Source organism: Sturnira hondurensis, unplaced genomic scaffold, assembly GCF_014824575.4.
Source record: "Sturnira hondurensis isolate 20B ecotype Veracruz unplaced genomic scaffold, ASM1482457v3 Scaffold0022908, whole genome shotgun sequence".
Classification (NCBI taxonomy): domain Eukaryota; kingdom Metazoa; phylum Chordata; class Mammalia; order Chiroptera; family Phyllostomidae; genus Sturnira; species Sturnira hondurensis.
In genome coordinates, this window is record NW_028095539.1 from 3,688,405 (window position 1) to 3,703,907 (window position 15,503).

General features: G+C 53.2%; 1 protein-coding gene across 7 annotated transcripts in view; it reads left to right on the forward strand.

Annotated features, from left to right (window-relative positions):
• GARNL3 (GTPase activating Rap/RanGAP domain like 3) overlaps window positions 1-15,503 on the forward strand; it is a 117,947-nt gene that overhangs the window by 88,700 nt on the left and 13,744 nt on the right. For all 7 annotated transcript variants that reach the window (XM_037036524.1, XM_037036525.1, XM_037036526.1 and 4 more), the window contains 10 exons: window positions 66-111; window positions 911-1,017; window positions 2,659-2,774; window positions 3,410-3,514; window positions 4,496-4,570; window positions 7,576-7,687; window positions 12,218-12,316; window positions 12,608-12,724; window positions 13,272-13,447; window positions 14,063-14,221. In XM_037036524.1, coding sequence (XP_036892419.1) covers window positions 66-111; window positions 911-1,017; window positions 2,659-2,774; window positions 3,410-3,514; window positions 4,496-4,570; window positions 7,576-7,687; window positions 12,218-12,316; window positions 12,608-12,724; window positions 13,272-13,447; window positions 14,063-14,221 — 1,112 coding nt within the window. The remainder of the gene's footprint in view (window positions 1-65; window positions 112-910; window positions 1,018-2,658; window positions 2,775-3,409; window positions 3,515-4,495; window positions 4,571-7,575; window positions 7,688-12,217; window positions 12,317-12,607; window positions 12,725-13,271; window positions 13,448-14,062; window positions 14,222-15,503) is intronic.

Here is a 15,503-nt window from a genome sequence, read left to right on the forward strand (position 1 = left end):
TCAGAGTGCAAGCGGTTGGCTGTGAGCACCGGGTTATTGATTGATCTCCTTAACCATCACCGCAGATATTTTTGCCTTAGTGAGGTATGATCCACAAAATGACAATTACCGGTAGGTACTGATATTGTCATCGATTGCTGGTTCTAATTCTTGTGTTTACTTGTTAATTTAGCCATCATTTTATGAGACTCTGGACAGAGGTATTTCTTGATTGATTTGACGTGTTCTCACCTTGGAGAACTTTCTTCAGGGCCGTCATCTCTTCCGGAAAACCTCGTTCCGTGTAATGTTACCATGTCCGGTCGACCCAGGGTCGGGGTTGGTTTGGGATTGTATCGCACTCTGCAGCAGGCACTGATCTGACGTCTTTGGTCCCCAGCAGAGTGTCCCCTCTCCTAGACCACATCTTTCCTGTCTGTCTGTCTGTCCTCAGAAACCAGCCTGTGAAGGGTGTCATGAGGTTGTGCAAAGAGTATGAACTTTGAGCCAAAGAGAGTCAAACAGAATCCCAGCTCCCCGAATCTGTCACTTATTAACTTTGAGGCTTTGAGAACAGTGTCCCCTTCCCATCCCAGGTGATGACAGAACGAAGGTGATGGTACTAGCTTAGCATGTTGGCGAGAATTCACCAAGGATGCTGCCTGGGATGCGTGGGTGCCCAGTGGTGGCCTTGGCTATTATTCCTGGGGTACCTGGCCCTGCCCACAGCAGTGGGTTGGACCACAAGGGACATAGGAAGACCTGGCACATGGGAGAGCTGCATGGTGCCCAAGGCTCCAGCACCCACAGGACGGCCCGTCCTACGGAATGAATATTCCCCACACGTCACAGGGGCAACCAGACAGATTTGAGGTCAAAGCATCGGTGATGTCGGAAGAATACAAATAATCCTGAGATGTTCTCTCCGTAGGCTGAAAATATTTTCAGAAGAAAGCGTGCCGCTCTTCGGCCCACCCTTGCCATCCCCACCGGTGTTTACAGACCACCAGGAATTCAGGGACTTTTTGCTAGTGAAACGTAAGTTCGGTTTTGAAATGGTTTTGCTCCTTGTTTACACCAGAATGTCCTTCCGATTCCCCGGGGATGCTGTGTAAGAAAGCATCATTGTGCAGGCGTCGGTTCCGCTCTGTGTTGTTAGTTCTTCACCCGAGACGTGTTCAGTGGTCTGGCGCTGCTGCGTGAGTTTTCCCCAGTCCTCGTCTGTACCTACGCCCTCCTCGCCTTCAGGAAAGGGGCTTGAAACCTGGGGCTCGGGGGGCTGGCTGTTGTCGCTCAGCAGCACTCAGAACCCATGGTATTGGTGGGCAGGGCGACCCCCTCCGAAGCGTGGGGGGCGGGGCATGAGGGGTGCAGTGGGAAAAGAAAGGCTGCCAATCATGGAGAGGGCGTGCTGAGGGCACAGAGGAGGGAGCCAGGCGGGGCGGGGCGGGGCGGGGCGGGGGGGCGGGGCGGCTGGCAGACTGGGAGCCTGGGCAGAAGTCTCTGAGCTCCAGCGTGGCTTTGGCGGGGCAGGGGGGTGGGGTGCGGGCCAGGGGGGAAACTCCGAGAGGACAGGAAGAGGCAGAAAACATCTCCACAAAACACTTGAGCTTTCCCCCTTCTTCAGCCAAAACCAAGTCATTTAAAATGGATGTTTCTGGGGCACTAAGGAGAAAATACCCTCAAACGAAAACATCCCCGTCATGGAGTAAGAGGAAAGAGTGGATGGGCCGAGTTTAAATTCCTGAGGTGCCCGCCAGCCAGCCACCCAGCTCGCCTCTGGCGCAGGTCTTCCCAGGAGACGCCCGTCCCTAGGGAGCCACCGCCGGTCTGTGAACACTGCCCTTCCTCCGGGACCTCTGTGGGAGAACAGGGTCCTAAGTGAAAGCTGACCGACTCGGCCTGCTGTGCTCAATCCTCACGCTCGATACCGTTTTACAAGCGACAATGTCCCTAACGAGGAAACGCCGTTACTGGCACCCGTACAAGGCTTACACCCGTTTTTTACAAGGTAGAGAAGCGAGGCCCCAAGGAGCTAAATAGTTGCCTAAGAACGTGCAGGTAGACTGGCCTGACCTCAGGCTGCTGACCTCTGTCACATGCTTGCCACTCTGTGCTTGCACGTGTAACCACACGGTCCACTGCAGGGACTCCTGGTGCCCGGTCCACTAACCCACTAGCTTTCTGTTCCCCAGAAGAAACTTCCATTAGGCTAAGAAGCTGAGCACTCCACTGAGGCAATTGTTATTTTTTTCTAACAAAACATAGCACATGTACATATTTCGTGCCATTGAATGGCATGCTGGTGGTTTGGCCCCAGTGTTGGACAGGTAGGTGGGTGGGTGGACGGACAGATGGATGAATGAATGGGTGATACTATGGACGGGGTGGTAGATGGGGGCAGGTTGGGTGCGTATTAGGTCTTCAGGCAGTTAGGTGTGCCCTCTGCTCGGGAAGCTTGCAGCCCAACGGGAAAGTGAGGCGGCCATACCTGTGGAGCATGGGTTTGTGTAAAGGAGGCTGGAGAGTTCGCAAGCCTTCTTCCCTGAAGGAGCTACCAGTGGTGATGCTGGCGTTAGGACACCGGGCGCTGTTTGCTACCGAGCGTTTCCTTGGGAAGGACGTTCTTCAGTAGCATGTTGATATTTATAACTGCCTTTATAACCTGGTTTATTTTAGTAATTAATGGTGAAAAAGCCACTCTGGAAACCCCAACGTTTGCCCAGAAGCGCCGGCGTACGCTGGATATGCTGATCCGATCTCTATACCAGGATTTGATGCCGGACGTGCATAAGGTAACCCGCCATGGGCCTCTCTCCTCCTGTGGGGTCTGCGTGAGGCACACAGGTCCCGCGAGCAGTCCTGGGTAGGAGAGCACAGGCGTCGCCTTGGTCCTTGCTGTCACAGCTGGGGCCACCCGGCTGATGTCCTCACATGGTTCCCGTGACAAGGAGGGATGCTGACTCTCCGTACACGGGAACATGAGTTTCAGAAGCCAGGGCCCGTGGAAATGGAGGCGCAGGCTGGGGCAGGCGCGTGGAACAGTGATCCCTGGACGTTGGAGCGTGCTTCGGGTGGGGGGCTGCGCTTGGTGGCGTTACTCAGCATGACAGTGCCACAGAGCTGGTGGACAGGCAGACAGGGGTTGTGGAGAGAGACTGGCACTTTTTTACGGTTTTTAAGGTTTGTTTGACTTTGAAGCAACTGCTGTCCACATGGTACTGCCTCAGCACCTGTCGGCTCTTCGCCCCCAGCATCTGGCACAGACCCTGCAAGGGCGTAGGGGGTGCCCCCTAAATGCTTAGTGAATGGATGGACACAGAAGGCGGAAACAAGAGCATTTGGACAAGTAGTCCTGTGTCCTCTGAGAAGCCAAAGAAGGAGGCTTGACAAGCGTCTGTGGAACTTATAATGTGTTTTTCTTTTTTAGAACATGCTTAACAGACGATCTTTTAGTGACGTCCTGCCAGAGTCGCCCAGGTCAGCACGGAAGAAAGAAGAGGCCCGCCAGGCCGAGTTTGTTAGAATAGGGCAGGTGGGTCGTGTTCTGGAACCTCTGTGCTAGGCGTGTGGTTGTGAGTCTCACCCAAACCTGCAAAGATTGGAGGTTTGCACGCTCCTGCAGAAGCATGTAACTTCCCCCAGGCTGACTGCGGGAACCAAGCAAGATTTCTGATGAGCCTGCAGGCGCGGGTCCGTGCAGGTGTGAGTGAGAGGGATGAGGCTGATGGGGAGCAAAAAGCCGCAGGGCCCGGCTGAGCCCGGCCCAGGGAGCATGTCCCATTGCCTGCCTGCCTGCCTGTGGGAACTTTCTGAAGAGCAGCCAGCCGATCTGGGGACAGGAGGGAGCAGAGTGGCCGTGTCCTCACAGAAGACCTGAATTTCCACCCCACCACCTGGACGCAATCGCCACAACCAGGTGGCTGCCAGGCACCACCCCCTCTGTGCCTTGCTCCCACACAACATTGTGTTTCTTGGCTCCGAGAGGCCGCACCACTTTCTGCCTTCACCCCAGGTCACAGCAGGGAGAAGGGGAGCTGCCAGCTGCAGAGAAGGATCTGACCTGAAAGCAGAGGGTGAAGCAGGGTGACCAAGGGGAGCTAGAGGCAAAGGTCACTGTTTCCCAAAACCGGTGCCCTGTGTCAGGGCCCCCAGCGCTGGCCCTTGGTAAAGATTCCTGACTCCATGTTTAGACGTTCGGATTCGTCAGGTGTCGGGAGGGGCCTGACACCTGCTTTCTATACTCATGATGCGGCAGTCACTGTGTTGATAGGCTGATTGGTGGAGATGACAGGATGCATGTGGGGGCCCTGGGTCAGGATGTTGTCGGCATCAGGACCTCACCCTGTCAGGCCGACCGTGGCCCTGTCTTCGGTGATAGGGCCGTGGGGGAGCCCGGGACTTTAGTCTGAAACTACTCCTGTGTAAGTTTTCCTAAATGTCCAATCAGACTCGTTGATCCTGCTGTCTTTCACCGCCTGGTGACACACTTTAAAAGAGATCTCTCTCCTCTAAGGCACTAAAACTGAAATCCATCGTGAGAGTGGATGCTCCGCCCAGCTTGGTGGCTTCAGGGATCTGCAAAAAAGAGGTGAGTGGACGATACTTTCATTTCAACCGGGAATGTCATTTTTCCTCAGTGAAGTTACTCAGATCTTAGAAAGAGGTTTGTGGGGCAGGAGGAGAAGGAGCTTGTCTGTTGTCAGGGAGTCCTCAGAGGAAGGCCAGGTAAGGCCAGGGAGCAGGGAGTGTGAGCCTCCGTGTGCCCGCCATGCACACACGCCTCTTCACGCTCACAGGGAGCAGAGCTGAAGACCTGGCCTGGCCAGGCAGACCGGGTCGCACAGTGCTCCCCAGGCCCTGAGTGCAGACAGCTCACCTGGACATCTTGGCCAGATCCGTGCTCCCACCCAGCGGTCCTGGGGCCAGGTCAGGGGCTGCATTTCTAACAAGCATCGTGTGGCCACAGGCACACCCTGAACAGTGAGGTTCTGGGGCCGAGCTTCCAAGCTTTCGTGTGCATGTGAATCACCCCTGGAGTTTCTGACACAGGAGGTCTGGGGGCGGGGGCTGAGAAGCTGTAACGCGTTCCCAGATGGTGCTGAAGCTCTTGGTCTGGGGACCACAGCGAGAAACCAGTGCCTGCTGGACAGCTTGCTCAGCCAACCCAAAACTTCGTTTCTGACGCGGTGCCCAGGAAGAGGAGAAGGAGGAAAACCAAGCCGCAGTATGAACTTACTGTTGGCATGAGTTTGTATTGTAAAGCAGTACACGTGTGTAATTATATCTGAGTTCTGAATACGTACGTTAGTTAAATGGGACAGATTTATGGACAGCACAGCACTGCACAAGTGTCCATTATAAAAACAAAAGGATTACGAATATGTTGACTTCCGTGATAGAGGCGTAGGTGGTCTGTATCTGCACTGTAGACCCTGCACAGGGTGTTGGGAAAATGACGAGTTCAAAATACAATGGATGCAAAAAACCACAACGCAACTTCCACAAGACTGAGAACAAAGCCTCTTTCCCAAAGTTGCAGAAATTCCCACCGTCCGCTTGTCCGTATGAATAGTGGAATTTGCATGGTTGCCAAGCACTTTATAAATAACAAATTCCAGTGATTTTTAGTAGCTTTCTTTATAAAAAGTTCTGAGGTATTCACACAACTGAAAGTCCATGGGCTGGTCACTTGCCCACCAGTGGCCAACAAAGAGCAGGCATCCATCTGGGTCAGTCCGGAGCGCGGCAGCGGCCCCGGGCCGTCATTGGAGAAGCACAACTCCAGGCAGCCTGCGTCCCACGTGCTGCTCCCAAGAGGGTTCAGTTTCCAACAAAGGGGCTTTGTCAGCCTCCCAGGCACCCAGCACTCCGTGGGCCGCGTTGCTGTTCTTAGCGAGCGAGGTACCAGTCCTGGGATTGGGGAGGCCTGGAGGCCACGTTCCTGCCCTTTGGAATCCCTACGAGCCCCCAGGTGGCAGAAGGGAGTTCAGTGAAATGGCAAGCGCCATCCGTCCCTGGGCCAGAGCCTCCGTATCTCTGACACTTTATACGGGGTGTCCTCACGTCCTGGAGTCCCCGGCTCCTTTCGGAATCATGCACACACACACTGGCCCACTAAAGGGAACACAGCACATACACAACACTGAGAATGCAGTTTCTGGGTTTCACTACCTGAGGCCTCCCCGGATCCTCTCGGGCCCTTAGACCTTCCGGATCAGGAGCCCCGTTCTGCGTCACAGCTCTGAACTTGTGTCCTCGGCTCAGAGAAGACTGTTGCTGAGAGTTGGTTTCCCAGCTCACGGTTTCAAGGCCTGGATGTCTACGTCGGTCTCCGTTTGGCCTGCATACGGACTCGCTTGCTTTTTCCTGTTCTCCTGCTACGTTAAGTTACAACCCCAGAACTTCCAGAAATCTTCTTCCAGAAATGCCATTTCAGTTAATGACATTTTGGGGGTTGTGTCTTCACATTCTTTGTGTGATATTTTTGGAACAGTCCGGGCCTTATTTTAGCAATTAGCATATTCACTTTGAGGTAGGTGGGTTTCTTCAAGGGAGAGATGCTTTTCTGAGAGTGATGATACAGAGAATCTGCCTCACCCCACATGACACCCTTGAAGGTGACCTCAGAGCCATCGCTTCCACTCTGAGTCTGTGAGTGTGGCTTCACCGGGAGTGCACGAGCGCCGACCAGTGCTCACAAGCGTCGACCAGCACGCACAGGCTCTCCAACCGCCCTGGTGGGGCATCTGAGTGATGGAGAAAGTGAAGAGCTAAGACTTCGGCTTGTCCCTGAGAATCCCCAGAAACTTCTTTGTCTGGTGAGGCCAAGCTTCGTGCTCTGGAGACACATTCACGGTTCCGCTAGAAATGTCCATGATTCTGGGGGGACTAAGAACCCACTTAACAAGGCCGAGCGACCCCAGGCATCCACATGCAGCTCTGAGGCAGTGGGCGAGAGGGCCGACGCGCCGTGTCTGAAAGGAAAGGAAACTAAGGACAAGGGTCCCAGGATGTGAATCCATCGCAGGGGGAACGTCAGCAGGTTTCGTCGCCAGCACTCGCCGTGTTCCTATAAGTGTGTTATCTTCTTTCTTTAAGAGCCTGTTGCCTTGATGGGGCCAGTAAGCATGTTCCTGTTAAGACAGTATCAACTTCTTGCATTGTGTATGTTTTGATAATCTTGCTGAATCAGCAACACAGGAATCTAACACTTGTAAGAGAGTTTGTAGAACTCCCTTCCATGGTGAACTAGAGCGAGTTCTCCAAAACATAGGCATCAATGGGTCCAACTCCAGGTGTTAAAAGAAAAACATCTGCTTAAAAAAAAAAGTCACCAATGCCTCAATTGCCCCTAAAGAACATTTTGGATACAGGGACAGGCGATGGTGTCAGAGACACGTGCTGTCGCTCTTTTCCTGTTGCATACGTGTTTGAAAGGAGACGTCCTGAGACAGGGACCCGAGCCCAGAGCCCGCACAGCCAATGGGCAGGGTGTCTGTGTTGCTGTTTCAGGCGGGGCGCCGTGCAGCGTGGCGGGGCCGTGCTGCCTTCTCTCCGGTGCACTGACCTTGCGATGCTTGTGTCACCTCGCAGCCCTGGGAGCCCCAGTGTTTCTACAGCCATTTCCCCCACGAAGCCGTGTGTGCAGACCCCTGGGGCCAGGCCTTGCTGGTCTCCACTGATGCTGGCGTCTTGCTAGTGGATGGTGAGTGAGTAGCTGCTCCTTCAAATGTCTTTATTTGTGTGACTTGTAGCCCTTCCAAGATGGGTGACCGCCAGTCCACTCTCTCTTGACAAATGTGTCCTCAGCCACAGAGGTGAGCCACATTTCGTTTCCTGATGAGATTAACCCCTTGTTTTCAGGACAGGCAGAGGGAATACTTTCTGAACCAGCTGGCCAGAGGGTGAGTCGTGTGTGATAGGTTCGCCCCTTCGCCGGGTCCCTGAGTGCTCTGTGGGTATCAAATGACCCATGGAAAAGAATCTTCGTTCAGTGGGTACTTATCACGATTCCAACATTCACCCTAAATGGACAAGTAGCTGTTGTTATTTAGAGCCGCTCTGCTGGGGACATGCTCTCTGAGAGCTCTCTTCCCTTTTTTTTTTTAAGGCTTCTAATTGAAAATGTACTTGATGTCCAAAACAGCAAGAAGCTTAGATAATCTATTTTTGATGGATGAAGAAACAAAAAGATTTTGACAGGAAGACAGATTTCAACTCAGTGCAAAATCAAACTTCCTGACATCCAAGTGGACCGGGCTGCCTCGCGGGTGGTCAGCCCCCTGTCAGTGCAGACCACCCCCACCCCCGATCGGACCTGTCCTCGGTGAGGGTGCTGTAGAGGGAGTTCGGCTGCAGGTTGGGGTTTAATGTAGACCCCGGGACCCTGAGGCCTTTCCTGCAGGGGCCCCTGCGGGTCGTTCCAGGCTGCAGCGTTAGAGGGGCTAAACACTGGTCACGAGCGTCTCCTGGGGGCTGCAGAGAGGGCCACAGGCAGGGAGACAGCGTCCCCAAGGGCACACCCTCCACTGCGTGGAAGCCGCTGCCAGGGCTCTGGGCACCACAGTGACGTGTCATGAGAACCCCAAAAGCCATCGCTGTGAGAGTGACATGTGGCCTGCAACAGCAGCATCTCCCCACCCTTGGCCATCACCTTTCCTCCCGCCTCAGACCCTGATGCAGCATCCGTGCTAGATGCCTCCGTAAAGACCAGACAGGTGGGCGAGGCTTCGTGATAGACTTATTTCTGACCATATCTGTTACTTCTGATAGATGTTTTCATTGCATGCCCAGAACATAATTTTTAAAATTTATATATGTCACTGTGCATAGAACTAATTTACTAAAAGGCAGATAATTTAAAATTCATAATTTAAGAAGTTAAATTAAATATTTAATTTTAGAAAGTGCAAAACAGCTAGAACAGCTTTGTGATCTGAAAGGAACATAACCTCTGAGCTTCAGGCTTCTCTAAAGTGGAGGGAATTCTCTTAAGTGGCTGGAAAGCAGCTTATGATCATGAAAAGCGATGAATGAACAAAATGGGGGCGGCCATCATAACTACAAGGAGGGAGTGGTGGAGGTTAAGTTGTTACAGAGGTCAAGTGCTTAGGCAGCTGCACACAGCCCTCACTCACTAAAGGGCGGTTATCTTTTCTGTATCCTGAACTTGCTACATGGTAACAGCCCGTAGATTTTACCAAAAGTACAACCAAAAAAAAGAATCTTTTAAAAACACACACCGAACCTTAGACGTTCAGTCTGGTCTCTTAGTTTCATAGATGAGGAAACCGAGGCCTACGGAAGCGATCGATGTGCTTGCCCAAGGCCACGCCGGGGGTCAGTGCACTAGAACCAGAACCCAGAGGTGACTCCTGGCCCAGTGCCTTTGCACCAAACCCGTTACATTTTATTAAAATTAAACTCTATCAGTGTTATTGTCTGGACCTTACCACAGATTTCCAAAAGTATAGTCCTGGGTAAATAATGGTGGAAAATGTTATGATTAAAAGAAAGTTAAATTCTATCTATCTGCCACTGTGGGAAGGAATGTACACTTCCTGGTGACTATGGTAAGGCTTGCCTAGAAACAGAAGGAAAAAAAAGCTCGGAGTTGCTTCTGTTTTTTGAAATGCAAATTCCAAACCAAGAGTACCAAGTCCCTTTCTGGAAGTTTCCTCTTTGAGGATGCACAATTCAGTGGAGGTGTCGATGTAAGGATTTTTGTGTTTTGCCAAGGGCCATCTGACACTGGGGCAGCCCCCCACCAGCTGGACGAGGCTCGGGTCTCTGCCTCCGTTTCCGTGATGCTTCCCTGTTGGTCTTTGCTAACAAGACAATAGGCTTTCCTGGGATTCCTGGTTGTGCCATTAAGCCATCATTCTCTCATTATTTCCTTGTTTACCTTGTTCTTGCCTCTACTTAATCATATTACGAATTGCTTCCACAAGTGAGTCTCTCCTTCCGCTGCAGGCTGTTTTGCTCTACCCCATCAGCCTCCACCTAATTTCATCAGATGGCACCCCTTGAGAGTCTGCTCCTTGCAAGGCCCTTATTAGGGAACCAAGAGCCTTGGTATTCTCAGTGGAGCAAAACCTACTTTGCAGGGAGACTTGGTACTGATCTTAAATGTGCCATCGCCATTTTGGGGGGGGTTTGCAGTAACAGAAAAGCCAGCTCTAAAATATTATTTCTTCACAAAGGGACTATAAAGAAAATTACAAAACAAAGTCTGCTTGTTACTTGCTCAGACCCCTTGCCTCCTCTCCCTTCCTGTGTTGTGCGTGTGCCAACCCGCTCAGCCCCCGGGAAAGGTGTGATGGAGAATAAAGGCGGGCGCACTCTGCACAGCACAGTGTCACCCTGTTTTACCAAAATAATATTTTATCTTTCAGTTCCAGTTGGCATGCAATATTATATTAGTTTCAGGTGTACAACCCAGTGATTAGACCTTATATAACTTGTTAGGTGATCACCCTGATAAATCTAGTACCTCTCTGACACTGTACGTAGTACACTATTATTGACTGTAATAGTGCCCTGTTGTAAGTGTGAAATGAAGTGCTTCTGTCCTAATTCTTTACACTGCCATTGCTTCTGAGGGCACAGCACCCCTCCAGGGGGGCGTGGCAGCTTTTAGGCGACAGCACTGGCCAAGGGCCCAGACTTTGTCCTGGCACACATTGGCGTTCCCCGGGATCAGGACGTGACCTTGGACAAGTTACTAGCATCTCTGAGCCTCAGGTTCCTCATCTGTTCGATGGGCGCATCAGAGGTGCCTGCCTGACAGGGTCCCACGTAACATGAAGTGAAATGACATGGAAACACTTCGCGTCAGGGCCTGGCAGGTTAGGAAGCCCTCCGTGTCTCGCAGCTGGCATTCACAAAATGAAATAATCACAGTTATTTCATCAAACGGTACTGAAGTGATTATGCCACGTCTGAAAAAATCCAGTCTGCCCACAGGAGCCCAGAGAGCCTGAGACTCGGTTCCTCCTGGGGTAGGAGAGTTAGGAAGGTGGTTTGGTGGGCTCTCACAGAACTTACACCTGCCCCATCATTCCGGGAACTAGAGGCAAGCCCTGTGTCTGGCAAAAGCTTAGCAGGCTTGCGCTCTGACCAATCAGAGCTCTCACCGGCCCACAGGAGGGGGGACCCCTCCCCCGAGAGGTGGTTATCAACCCCTTCTGGCACTACCCAGGGCAGATGGACTCCAAGTCAGATTTCTGGAAGACGCAAGCTGCTGGGGGCCCCTTGCGCCTAAATTTATAACCAGACAAACCCCCGGCAGAGCACTTGAAGATCTAAGTGTCTGGCAAGGTACAGATGAACAATAGGCTGGCCACCTCTGCCTGCAGTGTCTCCACCATCCCCGGGCATCCTTCCCTGGCCCCGACTCCATGGCAGCCTCCGACAGACCCTTTGCTTACAGGAAACAGCCCTGTAATTCTGTTACCCCCCTACGACCCCCAGCCCCCAAGCACAGTAACTGCTGGCAACGCAAAATCCCAGTAAGTGAGCCCGAAGCGAATCCTGCGTGTGATAGTTATGGTGCCTTTGGTCGTCCATTCACCCGGCACCTGCCCGAGCGTTTCCACCCGAATTAGTTTTCCCTGTTACTTGGGCAGTGTCACTGACCGTTTCTCTCTTGCTTTGTCTAAGAAGGAGATTTTATGTTCTTTGTGGAGGACTATTGAAAATGTGTAGGTAAACGACTGTTGCCACAGACATGGGGCATGTTGGAAGAGGCAATCTTGGTTATTTATTTTTAAATACCAAAGGAAATTTTATTTTTGCTTTCTTGAAAAATACACAAAATAACCTAAGATGGGAGGCAATTTCAAAAATTGCATAAAAATCAGAAACTACTTAAGAGAAATGGCTGAGGATTTTTTTCAAAAAACAAACAAACCACAAACGGGCGTTCAGTCCTCTGTGGGAACCCCAGTAAAGACGGGGACTGAGAGGGGCTGCTTTCCCTCTGGTGAATGTTGACGAAACGCATGTAGTTTGCGGGCCCTGCTGCCTCTGCACCGTCTCCGGAGAGTTCTGAATGCCTCTGAGAAGGAGGAGACTGGTGCTTGAACTGGCTGGACAGCCCTTAGGAAAGCTCCAGAAGCTGACGTCCTTCCTCGCCCGGACAGAACCGGGCTCCAGAGTGACCCACGGGCACGCTTTCTGGGCTCCGGGACGCGTGGCGGGCTGGCAGCGCTGGGTGACCAGGCTTCCTTTGCAGACGACCTCCCGTCAGTGCCGGTGTTTGACAGGACGCTGCCGGTCAAGCAGATGCACGTGCTCGAGGCTCTGGACCTCCTGATTCTCAGGGCGGACAAAGGTGCCGCTCCCCTCCCAGCGGGGTCCCTGGGAGGAAGGGGAGTGTGTAGCCCTCTGTGACCAGCGCCAAGGGGCGTGGGCGGCCCCCAGGTTCTCTGAGGAGGGGACAGTGAAGGAGAGAAGTGGGGGTGGGGCATCCTGAATGCATGGTCAGGCAAAGGCAGTGGGGGTTTCTCCCCGGTTCCGAGTCCTAACCCTCTAGCACTAGCTTTCCCACACGGGCAGCCCCCCGGCTCTCCCGGGTCATGCTGCTTTCCCACCCACCCCTCCTCTGTCTGCCTCGCCTCCTCAGGAAAAGACGCGCGTCTCTTCGTCTTCAGGCTGAGCGCCGTGCAGAAGGGCGTCGGGGGCAAGCAGGCCGCGCGGAGCAGGTGCGACTGCAGGGAGAACAAGCTGGAGAAAACCAAAGGTGACGCGCGGCCCCAGGCTCTGCTGGTTTCGTTCAGACTGCCCAGGTTGCCCTGCAGACTCACAGGAGTAGGGATCTGATTCTGTGGGTTCGCGCTTTACTCGGGAGCTAACAAACAGAACAGAGCAAAGATAACATCGCTGGTTCCCTTAGAGAGGCTCGAGGGACAGAAAGGCCAGCCCAGGGCTGAAGGGCCTGCTCAGCCATGGCACGGGCTTTGGCGGCCGGCCCAGCCCTGTCCGCAGGCTTGTGGAGAGACTCCTGGTTTTCAGACTTCGGTTCCCGCCGGTCTGGTCGCCCCCTCACTTTGATTCATACCATGTTGTGAGTGTGGAGCTGGGGCCACAGACTCTGCAATACAGGGAATACAACTTGCTTCTTTTTCCTGTGTCTCAACCCAGTTTTTATGCCAAGCCTCCGTTTTTCCAGGCTACATCCTCAGTCGTATCACTGGGTTGTGCCTAATTTCCAGGGCTCCTAGGTGTTGCCACGTTGTCAAGGCCCCACCTCCCAGCACGCAATGGGCTTCATTTGTTTCCCTCCCCAGGCTGCCACCTGTATGCCATCAACACGCACCACAGCCGAGAGCTGAGGGTCGTCGTCGCCATTCGGAACAAACTGCTTCTGATCACGAGGAAACACAACAAGCTGGGCGGGGTGGCCGACCCCTCCCCGTTGTCCCCCCAGTCGGAGTCCCCTGTCGAAGAATTCCAGTACATCCGGGTGGGTTTTCTCTCCTAACTGCTGCTCTGCTGGCCAAGGTGTCAAGTCTTGGCCATACCACATACGCACTAGGTGACCATAGGCGAGTCATGCGACCTTTGAGCCTCAGTCTCCTCACCTGGAATATAGAGTAATAGTTTTACCTACTTCATAAGGCTGTTATGAGGGTCCAGTGAGAACAGTGCCTGGCACTGTGCTAAGCGCTCCACGAAGTCAGCGAATGTTACTGTTTTATCATTGTCATTATTAAATCACAGGACAGGGCCAGACTGTCTGTGGGCTAGCCAGGGTAGCAATTACCGTGATTTTCATCACAGTAATTATGATTACTATTAAATTACAGAAGAGAACCAGACTCCGAGAGGGCTAACGTGGACCACCCCGTTGAATCACTTTTGTAAAATTGTTTCCCGGCCCCTCCCCCGTGCAGTGGTCAGAGGTCCAGGCTCAAGGACAGGGTGTGGGAGGCCGGAGTCTGATGATGTCCCTGCCCGTCGCTGCCACCCCTGCCCCCCGCAGGAGCGGGGTCTGCAGGAGCCTGGCAGGGGGACTTGAGATTAAGATGGCTGCCCTGTGTCCCAACCCCTTTCTCCTACACCACCGTCTGCCACACAGGAGATCTGTCTGTCCGACTCTCCCGTGGTGATGACCTTAGTGGACGGGCCAACGGAAGAGAGTGACAATCTCATCTGCGTGGCTTATCGACACCAGTTCGACGTGGTGAACGAGAGCACGGGGGAGGCCTTCCGGCTGCACCATGTGGAGGCCAGCAGGGTGAGTGGGCGGCCCCGGGGCAGCGGGGCATCGAGGGCGGCCAGGGTCGCATCTGCTGCCTGTGCGGCGCCGTGCTTAGGGTTTCTTTGCAGCGACGGGCTAGCTGCCCTATCAGCATTGCGTGCTGCACGGCCTAGGCTGTGCACGGGTCGTTGCCGTTTTTGGAGGTCGAAATGGTTCAATCTAGTGTCACGGCCCCGTTGCCCTGTTCGGCTTTCTACATCTAACCCTGCCATTCCTTTCTTCCCCCCCAAAAGAGAAATTAAGTGTCTAAATATAAATAAACAAGTAAACGAGAGCGTGTGTTCAGTGATGCATCCTAGAAGGGCCTTTGGAGAATGAATTTGCTCTGCACACTCACAGCTTGGGGCCTAGGCAGCTGGGGAGGGCACAGCCCTGCCTTGTTCCTCAGAAAGGAAGAAGGGACAGAAGGAGAGAGAGAGAGCGAGCCTGCTGGCCCGGGGTCTGCATCCCCCCGCCTGAGCTGCAGGGAGCAGTGATGCCCTCGGTTTGGACGAAATCTAGGGCCACCTCAAACCTGGACAGAAGCTCTAGAGGTAACTGCAGGTCTGAACATTATCGCCCCTGGAGGGCATGAGCGCTCACTGCTCCGATAGCTGGTGACCTGCCTGTCCCCAGAGCGCCCCGAAGACAGTGACTCAGCAGCCGGTGACTCAGCAGATCAAAGAGCTCTCCAGACCACTGATCACTGTGAGGCAGGGCGAGCCTGGTCACACTTGAGCCACTGAAAGTCCTCACTTCTGCCCGGGGACCAAGGACACCGCAGAATGGGGACAACAGAATTATGCTTCTAAGAAGTAAAAAGGGCAACTTGTGTTAGGACGTGCCCTGCATAAATGTTCATTAAAATTGCTAATTACTGTATTAAGAAGACTGAACACTTCACAACAGCAGTGTTTTAAGAAATAGAAAAATCGGGGGGGAAATCTAGATCTAATTAAGAAGCCTTCTTGTCCTCACCTGTTATGTCACAGCTCAGTTTGCTGTTCCTTCCCAGTAGATTGCTGGTGCCTGATTTGTCTGCCGTTGGAGTCACCTGAGAAGCCCCAAAAGCTACCCATGCTCTTGTTCCCCCTCAGAGATTTCGCTGGTCTTGGGTGTGGCCTGGGCTTTGGAATTTTTAACTGACCCTCAGGTCCTTCCAATGTTCAGACAGGTGTCAAAACCACCCGTACACAGGGCTTCTCACCTCTGGCTGCGCTGCCTAGAAAGCTGTAAAAGGACCAGCGCTCTGCCCCTGCCCCCCGCAGATCACTTACAT